This window comes from Rhineura floridana, chromosome 5, assembly GCF_030035675.1.
Source record: "Rhineura floridana isolate rRhiFlo1 chromosome 5, rRhiFlo1.hap2, whole genome shotgun sequence".
NCBI lineage: Eukaryota > Metazoa > Chordata > Lepidosauria > Squamata > Rhineuridae > Rhineura > Rhineura floridana.
The window spans coordinates 86,629,437-86,645,494 of record NC_084484.1 but is presented as its reverse complement, the minus strand read 5'-3'; the positions used below and the strand labels follow the sequence as shown (position 1 = coordinate 86,645,494).

The following is a 16,058-nucleotide window of genomic DNA, read 5'->3' as shown; positions in this document are numbered from 1 at the left end:
ATTTATATCCTATGTGATAGTTTGTTTTATAAACAGAACTTTTATCCCCCTCACTTGCTGCACTGGATTATCTCTAAATGGACTATGATGACAGTAACTCTGTTGTGACCCAAGAAAATACCTTGACATATATAATGAGATCAGGACCTGCAGCTAGAGGCTCCAGAATGAACAAAGAAAGCTAATGGCTGAACTTAGTTTTGCAGTCATCTACTCATTATTAAATTTCTTGATATTTGCTTCAGTTCTGTAGAGAATTTTAGGGAATTTTGATATTTATTTGTGGTTATTTGTTTAACAAGCAACATGGCTGGCAAAAAAATTACAAAATTTATCTTACAAAAAGGTGGCTGTGTATCAGTACAAAATTCTAGTTTATGCTAAAAAACCTGTGTGTTTTTAAAAGCACTTAACATTTCAGTGGCTAATCTCCTTTTCCCTTTCTTTTCAGGCTGTGAGGAGACAAAAGGTTCTTGAACAAAGTATCCACTCTGCCCAGGAGATTGACAAAACGCTTCAGTTAATTCAAGAGTCTCTTGCCTTCATTGATCAGCAGTTAACAGGTTACATTGCAGACAGAATTGATGCAGGACAAGTACCTCAAGAAGCACATGTGAGTCTTATGGACTTTATAGTCTTAAATAGCTTTATCATTCAAGTGGTCAGTACAGTTCCTTTAACTGGAATGGGTTTTTACTCATTGATAATGATTTCTAAGCTTTTGAGCAATCTGAGTTAGGGAGGCTTATTTGTAACGCATTTCTTGCAAAAGTACAGAGTGGAATACATACGTGCATAGAAATATTACCTTCAAAAGGTTACATTTGTTTTGTGACAGGTCCAGGTTTTACATTTATTTGATCTGCCCTTATGCTGACATAAAATTATTTTATGATACTAAATTAAAAGTCATTAAATGGTCATAAAGTTGTTTTGTAACATTGAAGCAGTAACATGAGTACTGGAACTCTCTATAGTGCTATTTTTATCATCAATTCATTCATTCCTAGTCTTTACTACTTTTAGTTTACTTCTTAGTAAAGCTGATTAGATAACCCATGAAGAGTTACGGAGTTATACAATCATAGACACTCCATTTAATTAATTGGATTGTTACTCATACATCACATTTCTATATGTGTCTACTCAGAAGTAAATTCAGTTGGATTTACTCCCAAGTAATCATGTATAGGATTGCAGCCAAAATCTCATATAAAATGAAATTAGTGAAAGACTCTTGCTATATTCTTGTTTCTTAGCTCTGTTTCTGTCAATATTTGCTTAGCATTGTAAGGGATTTCTAAAGCATCTAACTTTCATTAATTTTATGGGTTAAAAAAGATACATTAGCTGAAGTGAAACATAATTTCCTGGAATTGGATGGAATATATTCAATGGATATTTAAATTAATGCACAATTTATATTTTGAATTTAAAATGTTCCCTTATGAGAGCAATGGTGGCTTCAACTCCTCAATAATAATTATATAAAAAACATAAGAACATAAGAAGAGCCTGCTGGATCAGGCCAGTGGCCCATCTAGTCCAGCATCCTGTTCTCACAGTGGCCAACCAGGTGCCTGGGGGAAGCCCGCAAGCAGGACCCGAGTGCAAGAACACTCTCCCCTCCTGAGGCTTCCGGCAACTGGTTTTCAGAAGCATGCTGCCTCTGACTAGGGTGGCAGAGCACAGCCATCATGGCTAGTAGCCATTGATAGCCCTGTCCTCCATGAATTTGTCTAATCTTCTTTTAAAGCCGTCCAAGCTGGTGGCCATTACTGCATCTTGTGGGAGCAAATTCCATAGTTTAACTATGTGCTGAGTAAAGAAGTACTTCCTTTTGTCTGTCCTGAATCTTCCAACATTCAGCTTCTTTGAATGTCCACGAGTTCTAGTATTCTGAGAGAGGGAGAAGAACTTTTCTCTATCCACTTTCTCAATGCCATGCATAATTTTATACACTTCTATCATATCTCCTCTGACCCGCCTTTTCTCTAAACTAAAAAGCCCCAAATGCTGCAACCTTTCCTCGTAAGGGAGTCGCTCCATTCCCTTGATCATTCTGGTTGCCCTCTTCTGAACCTTTTCCAACTCTATAATATCCTTTTTGAGATGAGGCGACCAGAACTGTACACAGTATTCCAAATGCGGCCGCACCATAGATTTATACAATGGCATGATGATATTGGCTGTTTTATTTTCAATACCTTTCCTAATTATCGCTAGCATGGAATTTGCCTTTTTCACAACTGCTGCACACTGGGTCGACATTTTCATCGTGCTGTCCACTACAACCTCAAGGTCTCTCTCCTGGTCAAGTCACCGCCAGTTCAGACCCCATGAGCGTATATGTGAAATTCAGATTTTTTGCTCCAATATGCATAATTTTACACTTGTTTATATTGAATTGCATTTGCCATTTTTCTGCCCATTCACTCAGTTTGGAGAGGTCTTTTTGGAGCTCTTCGCAATCCCTTTTTGTTTTAACAACCCTGAACAATTTAGTGTCATCAGCAAACTTGGCCACTTCACTGCTCACTCCTAATTCTAGGTCATTAATGAACAAGTTGAAAAGTACAGGTCCCAATACCGATCCTTGAGGGACTCCACTTTCTACAGCCCTCCATTGGGAGAACTGTCCATTTATTCCTACTCTCTGCTTTCTGCTTCTTAACCAATTTCTTATCCACAAGAGGACCTCTCCTCTTATTCCATGACTGCTAAGCTTCCTCAGAAGCCTTTGGTGAGGTACCTTGTCAAAAGCTTTTTGAAAGTCTAAGTACACTATGTCCACTGGATCACCTCTATCTATATGCTTGTTGACACTCTCAAAGAATTCTAATAGGTTACTGAGACAGGACTTTCCCTTGCAGAAGCCATGCTGGCTCTGCTTCAGCAAGGCTTGTTCTTCTATGTGCTTAGTTAATCTAGCTTTAATAATATTTTCTACCAGTTTTCCAGGGACCGAAGTTAAGCTAACTGGCCTGTAATTTCCGGGATCCCCTCTGGATCCCTTTTTGAAGATTGGCATTACTTTTGCCACTTTCCAGTCCTTAGGCATGGAGGAGGACCCGAGGGACAAGTTACATATTTTAGTTAGCAGATCAGCAATTTCACATTTGAGTTCTTTGAGAACTCTCGGGTGGATGCCATCCAGGCCCGGTGATTTGTCAGTTTTTATATTGTCCATTAAGCTTAGAACTTCCTCTCTCGTTACCACTATTTGTCTCAGTTCCTCAGAATCCCTTCCTGCAAATGTTAGTTCAGGTTCAGGGATCTGGCCTATATCTTCCACTGTGAAGACATTTTCGAGTGATGTGACCCTCTGGACTTTGTTTTTCAGCTTTCTTTTTACCAATCCCCTCATTTTTGTGAAGTTTCCTCTTTTGAAGTCAAATGTGACCGTGTTGGATTTTCTTGGCAATTGGCCAGTTACATGTATGTTTAATTTAATAGCACTGTGGTCACTGCTCCCAATCGGTTCAACAACACTTACATCTTGCACCAGGTCCCGGTCCCCACTGAGGATTAAGTCCAGGGTTGCCGTCCCTCTGGTCGGTTCCATGACCAACTGGTCTAGGGAATAGTCATTTAGAATATCTAGAAACTTTGCTTCTTTGTCATGACTGGAACACATATGCAGCCAGTCTCTGTCCAGGTAGTTGAAGTCACCCATTACTACCACATTTCCTAGTTTGGATGCTTCCTCAATTTCATATCTCATCTCAAGGTCTCCCTGAGCATTTTGATCAGGGGGACGATAGATCGTTCCCAGTATTAAGTCCCTCCTGGGGCATGGTATCACCACCCACAACGATTCTGTGGAGGAGTCTGCCTCTTTTGGGGTTTCGAGCTTGCTGGATTCAATGCCTTCTTTCACGTATAGAGCGACTCTGCCACCAATACGTCCTTCCCTGTCCTTCCGATATAGTTTATATCCAGGGATAACCGTATCCCACTGGTTTTCTCCATTCCACCAGGTCTCCGTTATGCTCACTATATCAATGCTCTCCTCTAAGACCAAGCACTCCAGTTCTCCCATCTTGGTTCGCAGGCTCCTAGCATTAGCGTACAGGCACTTGTAAGCAGTGTCTCTCTTCAAGTGTCTTTGGCACTTGTGGTTAGGCCTGTGGTAATTTTGCTCTTCTGAATTTATATCCTGTGCCCCTGCTCTCACAATGCCTACTTCTAGGCCTACCCCTTTTAAAATTTCATCATTTCTTTGGTTTTTATCCCAGGGGGGAGGTTTATTCCGAACCGGACCTTTCTCAGCTCCTGTCGGGTTTCCCCCCTCAGTCAGTTTAAAAGCTGCTGTGCCACCTTTTTAATTTTAAGTGCCAGCAGTCTGGTTCCATTCTGGTTCAAGTGGAGCCCGTCCCTTTTGTACAGGCCCGGCTTGTCCCAAAATGTTCCCCAGTGCCTAACAAATCCAAACCCTTCCACCCGACACCATCGTCTCATCCACGCATTGAGACTGCGAAGCTGGACCTGTCTGGCTGGTCCTGCACGTGGAACCGGTAGCATTTCAGAGAAAGCCACCTTGGAGGTCCTGGCTTTCAGCATCCTACCTAGCAACCTAAATTTTGCTTCCAGGACCTCACGGCTGCATTTCCCCATGTCGTTGGTGCCAACGTGCACCACGACCACTGACTCCTTCCCAGCACTGTCTACCAAACTATCTAAACGACGGGCGATATCCGCAACCTTCGCACCAGGCAGGCAAAACACCTTGCGGTCTACACGCCCATCACACACCCCACTGTCTATGTTCCTAATGATCGAATCACCCACTACAAGGATCCCTCCAGCCCCTGGAGATATATCCTCGGCACGAGAGGATAGCTGCTCATCCCCCAAGGAATGGGTCCCTTCTAAGGGATCGTTTCCCTCTTCCTCAGCTGGATGCTCTCCTTCCCCGAGACCATCGTTGTCCATGATAGCAGGAGAGCTATCATCGTTGGAGTGGGACACAGCTATAACGTCCGTGAAGGCCTCCTCCACACACCTCTCTGCCTCTCTCAGCTTTTCCAGGTCCGCCACCTTGGCCTCAATGAAATGAAGTCGTTCCCGGAGAGCCAGGAGCTCATTGCACCGAGAGCACACCCACGACTTCTGTCCAACAGGCAGATAGTCGTACATGCTGCAGGCGGTGCAAAACACTGGAAAGCCCCCACACCCCTGCTGGCTTCTTACCTGCATAGTTTTGTTTAAGGTTTATTACGTCAATGGGTTGGAGACTGCAGTTTAGTTGAGGTCAGGGAACAGACGGGCAGAGTGGGGGGCCCTGGCCTCCTCACTCTGCTGCTTAACTCGCCTTGACGCTTCGTCAGCTGTGGGCTCCCTCTAGCTCGTGGAGCAGGCTCCCTCGCTAGGGTGCTCTGACTTTATATGTGTGGCTGGTTCCTCCCAGCTACTGCTGCCAGCCAATGATGTGTTACTTGAGGCTGATGGCTATCAGCTGGGGCTTAACTCTTTAGTATTCTCTCAGGCTTCCTTCCTGAGCGAGGGGCGGGGCTGTTTAAGCTTTTGGCTGCTTTTAATCTCAGCAAGGGGCTGCGCCTTCCAGGCAAGTCTTTTGTGTTTGTTGTTTTCCCACCTAGAACAGCCTGACCTTTCTTTAACCTAGGGAAACAGAGCTTGTGGTTGTGTTTCAGGAAGGCTGAAGCTGCCCTTTTTAGCAAGGACTGAGCTGACTCTCTCCCTGTATGTATCGGTGGAGTTTCCTTTTCCCCCTTCTCTCCGACTGGAATTTAGCCTTGTTTACAGTGTCCCCTGAAGCTTTCCTGCTAGGGTGGTGTTGAAAACTAGCTTTCTATACGCTTCCTTCTCCTAGGATCTGTCTCCTAAGATATAGGTTCTTTCAGGATTTGGCTCCTAGCTCAGGGTGACCTTGGGCTGCCCTTATTACTTATTGCTCTGAGCTGTTTTACTTCAATTAAATAATGGAATAAATGGGAGCTACTTACCCTCTTTTCGCTCTGCTGCTTAACTCGCCTTGACGCTTTGTCAGCTGGGGCCTTGATGCTTCGTCAGCTGGGGCTCCCTCTAGCTCGTGGAGCAGGCTCCCTCGCTAGGGTGCTCTGACTTTATATGTGTGGCTGGTTCCTCCCAGCTACTGCTGGCAGCCAATGATGTGTTACTTGAGGCTGATGGCTATCAGCTGGGGCTTAACTCTTTAGTATTCTCTCAGGCTTCCTTCCTGAGCGAGGGGCGGGGCTGTTTAAGCTTTTGGCCGCTTTTAATCTCAGCAAGGGGCTGCGCCTTCCAGGCAAGTCTTTTACAGAAGGAAATAATTCATTGGTGATGAATTTCAGAAGAAAATTTTGCAAGTATTAATTATGGTAAACACATGAGATAAAGTTCATAAGTGTGGGTCTAGCTCAATACCCACATTGCGGGGGAGAAACTGAACATGTGGATGCTTGAAAAATCAATCTGCATTTAACAGTATCAGTTAATTTTGTCACAGTAGTTCATAATCTTTTGCTATTTATTTAAATCATGTACATTAGTAACTATTTGAACAACTGTACTATTCAGTGGGGAAAATACCTATCCTAAGGATATATCAGTGATTATTTGAATAGTTTCCTAAGCTGCATAATCACTGTGCTATTGACAAAGGTCAATTCAGGTTCATTTGCTAAAGATTTATGTTGTCAATTGGTTTATTGTTTCATGTTGGACATCATACCTACCTGGTGGCAATTCTGTGAAATGCAGTCCTCCTAAAAGAAAATGTGTATTCCTGTATTAACTTAATTTTAAATGTGGTTTAGTTTCTCTAAAGAAGCAATAAGTTGGTTAGGGGAAATAAAGCCAGCCACATAATGCTTCAAATCCTTTGAAAATTACAGATGTTACTGCAGTAGTCTTACGCTTATATGTGGTCTAATTGCATAAAATAAAGCAATATAATGACAAAGAAAGACTTCTGTGACAAGATATGATTTTTCTGATTATAGAAAAAGAGTCTTAACTGACTAATAAAATAAATAGATATTGTTAACTTTAAATGGAGGTGACATAGAAGGCCATAGACATGACAGACGTAACTATAAAATCTTAAATTTGATATACTTTATTTGTACAAAGTTACTGTACCAAGTCAGACTACTGGACCATCTAATTCTGCATTGTCTGCACTGACTGGTTAGACGAGGGTATTTCTCAACCTTTTGCATGCAAAGCATGTACTCCTACTACTGAGTTATGGCCCTTCTGTAAAATAATAATTAAAAATGATTAATAATCTCATCATGTGCAGACTTTATTACTGTGTCCTATATGCAATAAAAAGGCCATATAGTGAAGAGTTGTCATAACTTCAGTTGACCAGGCTACTACATAATTTCACATAAACTGTTGAAAATAATACAGTCATGTTAATTGCATGCTGGTCAGAGTGATGAATCAAGACTGCTATATTTATTTATTTTATTTAACAAAATTAAATACTGCTTGCTCGACAGAAGAACTCTAAGCTGTTTACAAATTAAAATATTTGTTTAAAAGCACAGATAAAAGGGAACATTAAAATTTTATTTATTTACTTATTTAATTAAGCTTATATACCGCCCGACTAGCAACAGCTCTCTGGGCGGTGAACATTAAAAATACAATAAAAATAACACAAAACTGTACACAAAACTGTACAGTCTAAAATCAAAATATAATAATTTAGAATTATCAGGAATTAAAATGCCTCAGAGAAGAGAAAGGTTTTAACCTGGCGCCGAAAAGATGATAGTGTCGGCGCCAGGCGCACCTCCTCGTGGAGACCATTCCATAGTTCGGGGGCCACCACTGAGAAGGCCCTAGATCTTGTCACCACTCTCCGGGCTTCCCTATGAGTCGGAACCTGGAGGAGGGCCTTCGTAGTAGACCGTAGTGTACGGGCCGGTTCATATCGAGAGAGGCGTTCCGACAGATATCGTGGTCCCGCGCCATATAAGGCTTTATAGGTAAGTACCAACACTTTGAATCTGGCCTGGAAGCATATTGGAAGCCAGTGCAAACGGGCTAGCACAGGTGTTATATGCTCAGACCGCTTAGTTCTTGTTATCAGTCTGGCCGCCGCATTTTGCACTAGCTGTAGCTTCCGAATCGTCTTCAAAGATAGCCCTACGTAAAGCGCATTGCAGTAGTCCAGACGCGAGTTTACCATAGCATGTACCACTGATGAGAGGTCCTCCTTACTCAGATAGGGACGTAGCTGGGCTACCAACCGAAGTTGGTAGAACGCATTCCATGCCACCGAGGCTACATGAGCCTCAAGTGTGAGGGAAGAGTCTAAGATGACTCCCAGACTACGCACCTGTTCCTTTAGGGGGAGTGTAACCCCATCCAGGACAGGGTATGTATCCACCATCCGATCAGAGAAACCATCCACCAACAGCATCTCAGTCTTGTCAGGATTGAGTCTCAGTTTGTTAGTTCTCATCCAGTCCATTGTCGCAGCCAGGCAACGGTTCAGCACGTCGACTGCCTCACCTGAAGAAGATGTAAAGGAGAAGTAGAGCTGCGTGTCATCAGCATACTGATGACAATGCACTCCAAAACTCCTGATGACCGCCCCCAGCGGCTTCATATAAATGTTAAAAAGCATGGGAGACAGAACCGAACCGTGCGGGACCCCACATTGGAGAACCCACGGTGTTGAGCAATGTTCCCCAAGCACTATCTTCTGGAGACGACCCGCTAAGTAGGAGCGGAACCACTGCCAAGCAGTGCCTCCAACTCCCAATTCCGCAAGCCTCTCCAGAAGGATACCATGGTCGATGGTATCAAAAGCCGCTGAGAGGTCAAGGAGAATCAACAGAGTTACACTCCCTCTGTCTCTCTCCCGACATAGGTCATCAAACAGGGCGACCAAGGCAGTCTCAGTGCCAAAACCAGGCCTGAACCCCGATTGAAATGGATCTAGATAATCGGTTTCATCCAATAGCGCCTGGAGCTGGTCAGCAACCACACATTCCAGGATCTTGCCCAGGAACGGAACATTGGCTACTGGTCTGTAGCTGCTGACATCCTCTGGGTCCAAGGAAGGTTTTTTCAGGAGCGGTCTCACTGCTGCCTCTTTCAGACAGCCAGGGACCACTCCCTCTCGTAAAGAGGCATTAATCACTTCCTTGGCCCAGCCAACTGTTCCTTCCTTGCTAGTTTTAATTAGCCAAGAGGGGCAAGGATCCAGTACCGAAGTGGTCGCACGAACCTGTCCAAGCACCTTATCCACGTCCTCGAACTGAACCAACTGAAACTCATCCAACAAAACATGACAAGACTGTGCTCCGGACACCTCAGTAGGATTAACTGCTATTAAATAGGAGTCTAAGTCCCGGCGAATGCATGAGATCTTATGCTGGAAGTGTTCAGCAAATTTATTACATCGAGCTACCGATACTGCCGTATCTTGTAGGCCTGGATGAAGTAGGCCACGAACCACTTTAAAAAGCTCCCGTGGGCGTGAGAGAGATGACTGAATAGTGGCGGCGAAATGTTGTTTTTTTGCCGCCCTCACCGCTCCTACATAGAGCTTAGTAGAAGCACGAACCAGCTCCTAATTGCATTCGTCGGGAGTTCGTCTCCATCTCCGCTCAAGCCGCCTCCTGTCTTGTTTCATCGCTCTCAGCTCCGGAGTATACCAAGGAGCTGTATGAGCTCTACATAGGAGAGGGCGTGCAGGAGCGATCATGTCAACAGCCCGGGTCATCTCTGTATTCCACAGATTGACCAGGGCTTTGACAGGAGCGCCAGTCTTATCAGCCGGAAAAACCCCCAGAGCCTTTTGAAAACCTTCAGAATTCATTAGTCTCCGGGGGCGGACCAATTTAATAGGTCCCCCACCCTTGCAGAGGGAAAAGGCTACTGAAAGTCTAAACTTCAGCAAGCAATGATCTGTCCATGACAACGGGAGAGATGTAAAACTCCCCACATCCAGATCACTATCCCCATGTCCAGTAGCAAAGACCAGGTCAAGAGTATGCCCCGATGTATGTGTTGGGCCACTAACATATTGAGACAGCCCCATGGTTGTCATGGCGGCCATGAAGTCCTGAGCTGCCCCAGACAAAGTAGCCTCAGCATGAATGTTGAGATCTCCCAGTACTAATAGTCTGGGGGATCTCAACAGTATCTCCGAGACCACTTCCGTCAGCTCAGTTAGGGAAGCCATTGGGCAGCAAGGTGGGCGGTACACCAAAAGGATTCCCAGTCTGTACCTCTGGCCCAGCACAAGGTGCAAACACTCCAGACCAGTGATTGCATGGACATGGTGCTTGGTGAGTGAGATGGAACTCTTATAGACCACAGCAACCCCACCTCCCCGACCCTCAGATCTACCATGATGCTGAACCAGATACCCCGGTGGGCAGAGCTGGGAGAGACTAACTCCTCCCTGTTCGCCCTCCCAGGTTTTGGTTATACATGCCAGATCGGCCACCTCGTCCACAATCAAATCATGGACGAGGGAGGTTTTATTATGTACCGATCTGGCATTAAAAAGCAGCAACTGGAGATCTGAGAGTTGGCTGATAGGACAACCAACAACCCTGCGGGTATGAGAAGGACCAGAACGCGGCACAGCCACTACATGTCTGGGCCACGTTCTCCTTACCTGGCACGTCCCTCTCATATCACTATACCTCCCTCTACCCGTCACTATGGCAATTGGGGCCCCCTCAGGTCTCCCCTCTTGATGATAAAATCTCTTCCCGAGGCACATGATAAACTATAAATACAAAAAACTCATATACATAAAAATACACATTCACTCACATCATACACTCATATAACACCCATTCATCCACTTCAAACCCACACAGAAGACACAGTCCCGTATTCTGTGCGCCCAAACGCCAGCTCTAAGACCGTTCTTCTTCCCACGTATAACGCCACCTGGGGCCTGGTCCTGCAAGGTGCCCACGTGCAGAGCAGGAGCCCAAGAAGGAGAGAGCAGAGATGTTGGCCAAGCAGCAGCAGCAGCAAAGCAGGCAGATGGCTCTCCCTCCCTGGGCGGTGATGGTCCTCTTCCCTTGCAGGCACTGCAATATTTTGTTCCAGTTCAGGAGCCATTCAATCTCATTCTACTGATACAGCATTCTTCAAAGTTCCATGACATGCCCTCCTATCGTGATTATACAGCCACGAGAAAAAACCCAGAGCCCTTTCAGACTTTTTTCTCTGAGAGTTCTCATAATATGTCAAAATTCATTAAAAATCAGCCATGTTCACAGAGTACCTGCAATCCTAATACTGACCTTGCCGCAACTACGGTTGCTAAAGTTGGGACTGCTGGGACCTGCACTACTAATGCCGAATTATACTATTTTTAAATTGGTTGATTCCTTTTTATCTAGCAGTATGATTGGTTTTAATATTGGATGTAGTTTGTTTCATTTTAATGTAGATTCTGTATGTTTTAATTATATGTGCTTTTATTTGGAAGCCACCGTGAGTTCCAGTATTGGAAGGATGGCAGGATATAAATGAATAACTAACTAACTTGCCCCATACTTTGACCTTCATCTTCTGCAGTTTAAAAGTTAAAAAAAATCCTGGTCAATTTTAAATTAATTTAAGAAATTTTGGCTGGAAGCCCATGATAATGCGGGGCATACTCAGTAAGAACCAACTGTCAAAATTCTAAACGCCAGACTCACAGCTGCTGGGCTTGCCTAATCAGGGGGCTACACTGTGACGCCCTTCCCTGGCTCTCCCTGTCAGGTTCCTACCTGTGCGTGGCTACTGCCTGTCACTAGGCACCACCAGGGACTCCACCAGTCCGGACTGTCCTTTTTTATTGTTTCTCTCCCCGCTCTAGCACAGATCTCAACAGATCCCCCTGCTAGGCAACCACCAGTCACGTCGTAATACTAGTATTCCCAGAGACTCTGAATACTGGTATTGTTATTCTCTTCACCACTGCCACCATTTGTTACAGTTTCCCTTCAGCCTTGGTCATTACCTTACCCTCTCTTCTGGTCTGTGAAACCCCAGCCAAGGATCAGGCCTTTGGTAAACCAAATTAAGTATTTATTAAAGATAACAAAGCTAACAAGATTAACAAGATTTCTTCTTAAGGCCCATAAGCATATGGTTTTACTCAATACTAATCCGAACTCCACCCCCCTCCTTCTCCACTCTCTCCTGGCAAACCACTCTCTCAAACCCACCAAACAACCCACTCTTTCTCTTCTCCCCCTCAGATTCCACTCTCACTCTTCCTTTTATATGTTCAGCCATTTTAAACACTCAGCCAATCATCTCGCATTCTACTGCCCATTCACTCCCCCTCCTCTTTCACTCCACTTACCATGTATCTTCTAAACAACAACACTTACCATATATACATTAATATAAGAACATCACATTTCCCCCCCCTTAAAACAACGGCAGAGTATTATTCCTGTTCCAGGATTTATACGTCGCATTAACAATATAAACAAGTCTCTATGGGGAAAATGTCTTTCTTTGTTCCTCCGTCTGGTCACGTCACTGCAGTCCTGGCCACTTGCCTGGAAAGTCCATCGGCCAGTACATTGTCCTTGCCTTTTATGAACTGGAAGTCCACTTGATAGTCCTGTAGGGCCCAGGACCACCTCTGCAGCATAGTGTTATGGTTTTTCATAGTCTGCAACCATAACAAGGCCCGATGATCCGTAGTCACTGTGAATCTTCGTCCCCACACGTATGGGCGCAACTTGTTCAGTCCCCACACGACCGCTAGGCACTCCTTCTGGACCGACGAATAGTTTTTCTCCCTTGGCGTCAGCTTGCGACTCAGGTACGCCACTGGATGTCTGGTGCCTTCTCTCTCCTGTAGCAAGATGACTCCCAGCGCCAGGTCCAACGCATCTGTAGCCACGATGAATGGTTTCTCATAGTCTGGTGCTATTAATATGGGTCCTTGGCACAAGGCTTGCTTCAGTAGATCAAAAGCCTTCTGACATTCATCCGTCCATACCACACGCTCAGAACACTTCTTTGTTAATTCATGCAAGGGGGTTGCTATTTCCCCAAAATTTCTCACAAACTTCCTATAAAATCCAGCCACACCCAGAAATGCCCTTACTTGTTTTTTGGTTAAGGGGATCGGCCATGCTTGTATTGCCTCCACCTTGCTCCATAAGGGGGTGATTTTCCCACTCCCCACCTTATGTCCTAAATAGATTACTTCCTTTAGTCCAAACTGGCATTTCTTAGCTTTTATTGTGAGGCCTGCTTTTCTTAAGGCCTCCAATACTGTTGTCAGGTGTTGGACATGCTCAGGCACCGACTTGCTAAAAATGGCCACGTCATCGATATAGGCCACTGCAAAATCTGACATGCCTCGCAACACAGTATTGATTAGCCTCTGAAATGAACTTGGTGAGTTCCTTAGTCCCATGGGTAAGGTCACAAACTCATATAACCCATCTGGTGTACTGAAGGCAGTTTTGGCTCTGGATTGCTCGTCTAGTTCCATTTGCCAAAATCCTTTACAGAGATCTAGTGTAGAGATAATGGTTGCTGCCCCCAATAACTCTAACATTGCGTCTACCCTAGGCATAGGATACACATCTGGGACAGTAATTTTATTGATTAGCCGATAATCAATGCAAAACCTTGTCGTTCCATCTTTTTTCGGAACCAGGACAATACTTGAGGCCCAGGGACTGATGGATTCCCTGATCACTCCTAATTCCAGCATCTCTTCCACCTCCTTTTTGATCTCACTCAAAACTTTCCCATTCACACGGTACGGAACAGATCTGATTGGGGCATGATCTCCAGTATCAATGGAATGTATAACTATACTGGTTCGGCCAGGTTTGTTGCTAAAGAGATTCCTATAGGTTTTCAAAACTTTCAAAATCTCTTCTTTTACTTCCTCCTTCACCTCCTCTGACCATTCCACTTGATCTACCCCTCCTTTGTCTTTGCTTTCCTGTACCAAATCTGGAAGTTCAGGCCCACTTCCCTCAGGGAATAAGGTAACTTGCAACACCTGTACATCCCTGGTATGGTAAGGCTTCAACATATTTACATGAACCACTTTGCTTTTGTTTAATTGGTCTGTGGTGATTACATACATCACTGTGTCAAGCCTTTCTCTGATGGTATATGGTCCTTCCCAGTTAGCCTGTAATTTGTCATGTTTCCTGGGTATGAACGCCATAACCATATCTCCCACATCATACACACGTTCCCTGGCTGTTCTGTCATACCAGTAACGTTGCTTCTCCTGTGCTTGACTCAAATTCTTTTTCACCACCTCCATCATTGATGTTAATTTATTGCAGAATTCCAATACAAAATCTACTACAGATGTTTTGTACTCTCCCAGGGTTCCTTCCCATGAATTTTTTAACAGTTCCAAAGGTCCCCTCACTTTTCTAGTGAACATCAGTTCAAAGGGTGAGAAGCCTGTTGACTCCTGAGGGACTTCTCTGTATGCAAATAAGAAGCATCCCAAACGGTCATCCCAGTCTTGTGGGTGATCTTGAACATAGCTTCTGATCATGCCCTTCAAAACGCCATTGAATCTCTCAGTTAGCCCATTAGTGGCGGGATGGTAAGTAGTGGTCTTTAGATGTTTTAGACCACAACATTTCCACATACATTGCATCACTTCTCCCATGAATACACTGCCTTGATCCGTCAGCACTTCATGAGGGAAACCCAGCCTCATAAAGATTTTTAATAAAGCCTCTGCCACTACAGGGGCTTCTACAGATCTTAGTGCTTCTGCGTCTGGGTACCTGGTGGCAAAATCCACCACCACCACTAGATATTTCTTGCCATGCCTTGTGGGTTTGGAAAAAGGGCCCACCAAATCTATTCCCACTCTATAAAAGGGTTGTCCAATTATAGGAAGGGGCTTTAAGGGTGCCTTAGTCTTTACTCCACTTTTTCCCACCTTTTGGCATATTCCACAAGATAGACAATGTTGTTTTACATCTTTGGAGATGTTTGGCCAATAATAGTGTGCTGCCAATCTCCTCTTGGTCTTTTTTATTCCCAGATGTCCTGCACATGGGACATCGTGGGCTACCTCTAGCAATCTGGTTCTGTATTTGCTAGGTACTATCAATTGCTTCACTGGTTCACATTCATCCTTTCTCTCAGCGGGCATCCACAGTCTATATAAAATCCCATTCTCACACACAACTTGATTCCTCAGTTTGTCAGTGAAAGGAATCTGTTGGGTCAGAGCTTGTTCCTTTATCTGCTTCAAACTTATATCTTTATGCAGCTCTTCCCTGAATTGCTCTGCTTCTTTCTTATCAGAGATCACTTGATACAGTTTGTCTCCTTCAGCAGGCCTGCTAGTGGTTGCTATGGTGACCTGAGGCTGGTTAACAGATTCCACCCTGTTTGTTTCAGCCCCCCTTAATATGGCTTCTTTTTCTCTGCCAATTTGCTGTCTGGTCACTACATATATCTTTCCTTGGGCTCCCATTACATCTCTTCCCAGTATTACTGGTTCTTGTTGCTGGGCATTAATGCCTACTTTATATCTGCCCTCTCGGCCTCTCCAAGTCATTTCCACCAGGGCCACAGGCAAACTTTCTGGTTGACCCCTCACTCCTTGGATAGTCACAGTTTCCTGAGGTAATATTACCTCAGATTTTATTAAATCTGGCCTCAGTAATGTCTGAGCGGCACCAGTATCAAGCAATGCCCAATAATTTGCCCCTTGTACACTCACTTCCTCTCTCAGACTTGAATCAAGGTCTGTTACTTCTGTCCAGTTTATCTGGCAAAACTGAACCTTTTTCGCTGTTTCTAAAGCCTTGGGCTCTGTTTTCACTGCCCTTGTCTGAGCAGGATTACTAATGGGGTTGGCAACCTCACATTGAAAATGTAGGTGCCCCGGTCTACCACATTTGTAGCATAATTTCTCCTCACTTTTAGGGTACACAGATCCACTCTGGGGTGTCCTGTGCCCTTCAGATTTTACTGGAGGACTCACTCGCTGTGGTACCACATCCCTTCTGCCAGCGTTATATGGTCTGCGTTTAAATTCTCTTGATGTTTTCCCCACCCAGCCAGTTCTGTTGGAGGCGAAGTGATCC

The 16,058-nt window shown here is 44.6% G+C and overlaps 1 protein-coding gene across 12 annotated transcripts in view; it reads left to right on the top strand.

Moving 5' to 3' along the window:
• Window positions 1-16,058, top strand: part of DMD (dystrophin) — a 2,032,119-nt gene that overhangs the window by 885,419 nt on the left and 1,130,642 nt on the right. For all 12 annotated transcript variants that reach the window (XM_061627388.1, XM_061627390.1, XM_061627384.1 and 9 more), the window contains one exon: window positions 452-613. In XM_061627388.1, the coding sequence (XP_061483372.1) occupies window positions 452-613 (162 nt within the window). The remainder of the gene's footprint in view (window positions 1-451; window positions 614-16,058) is intronic.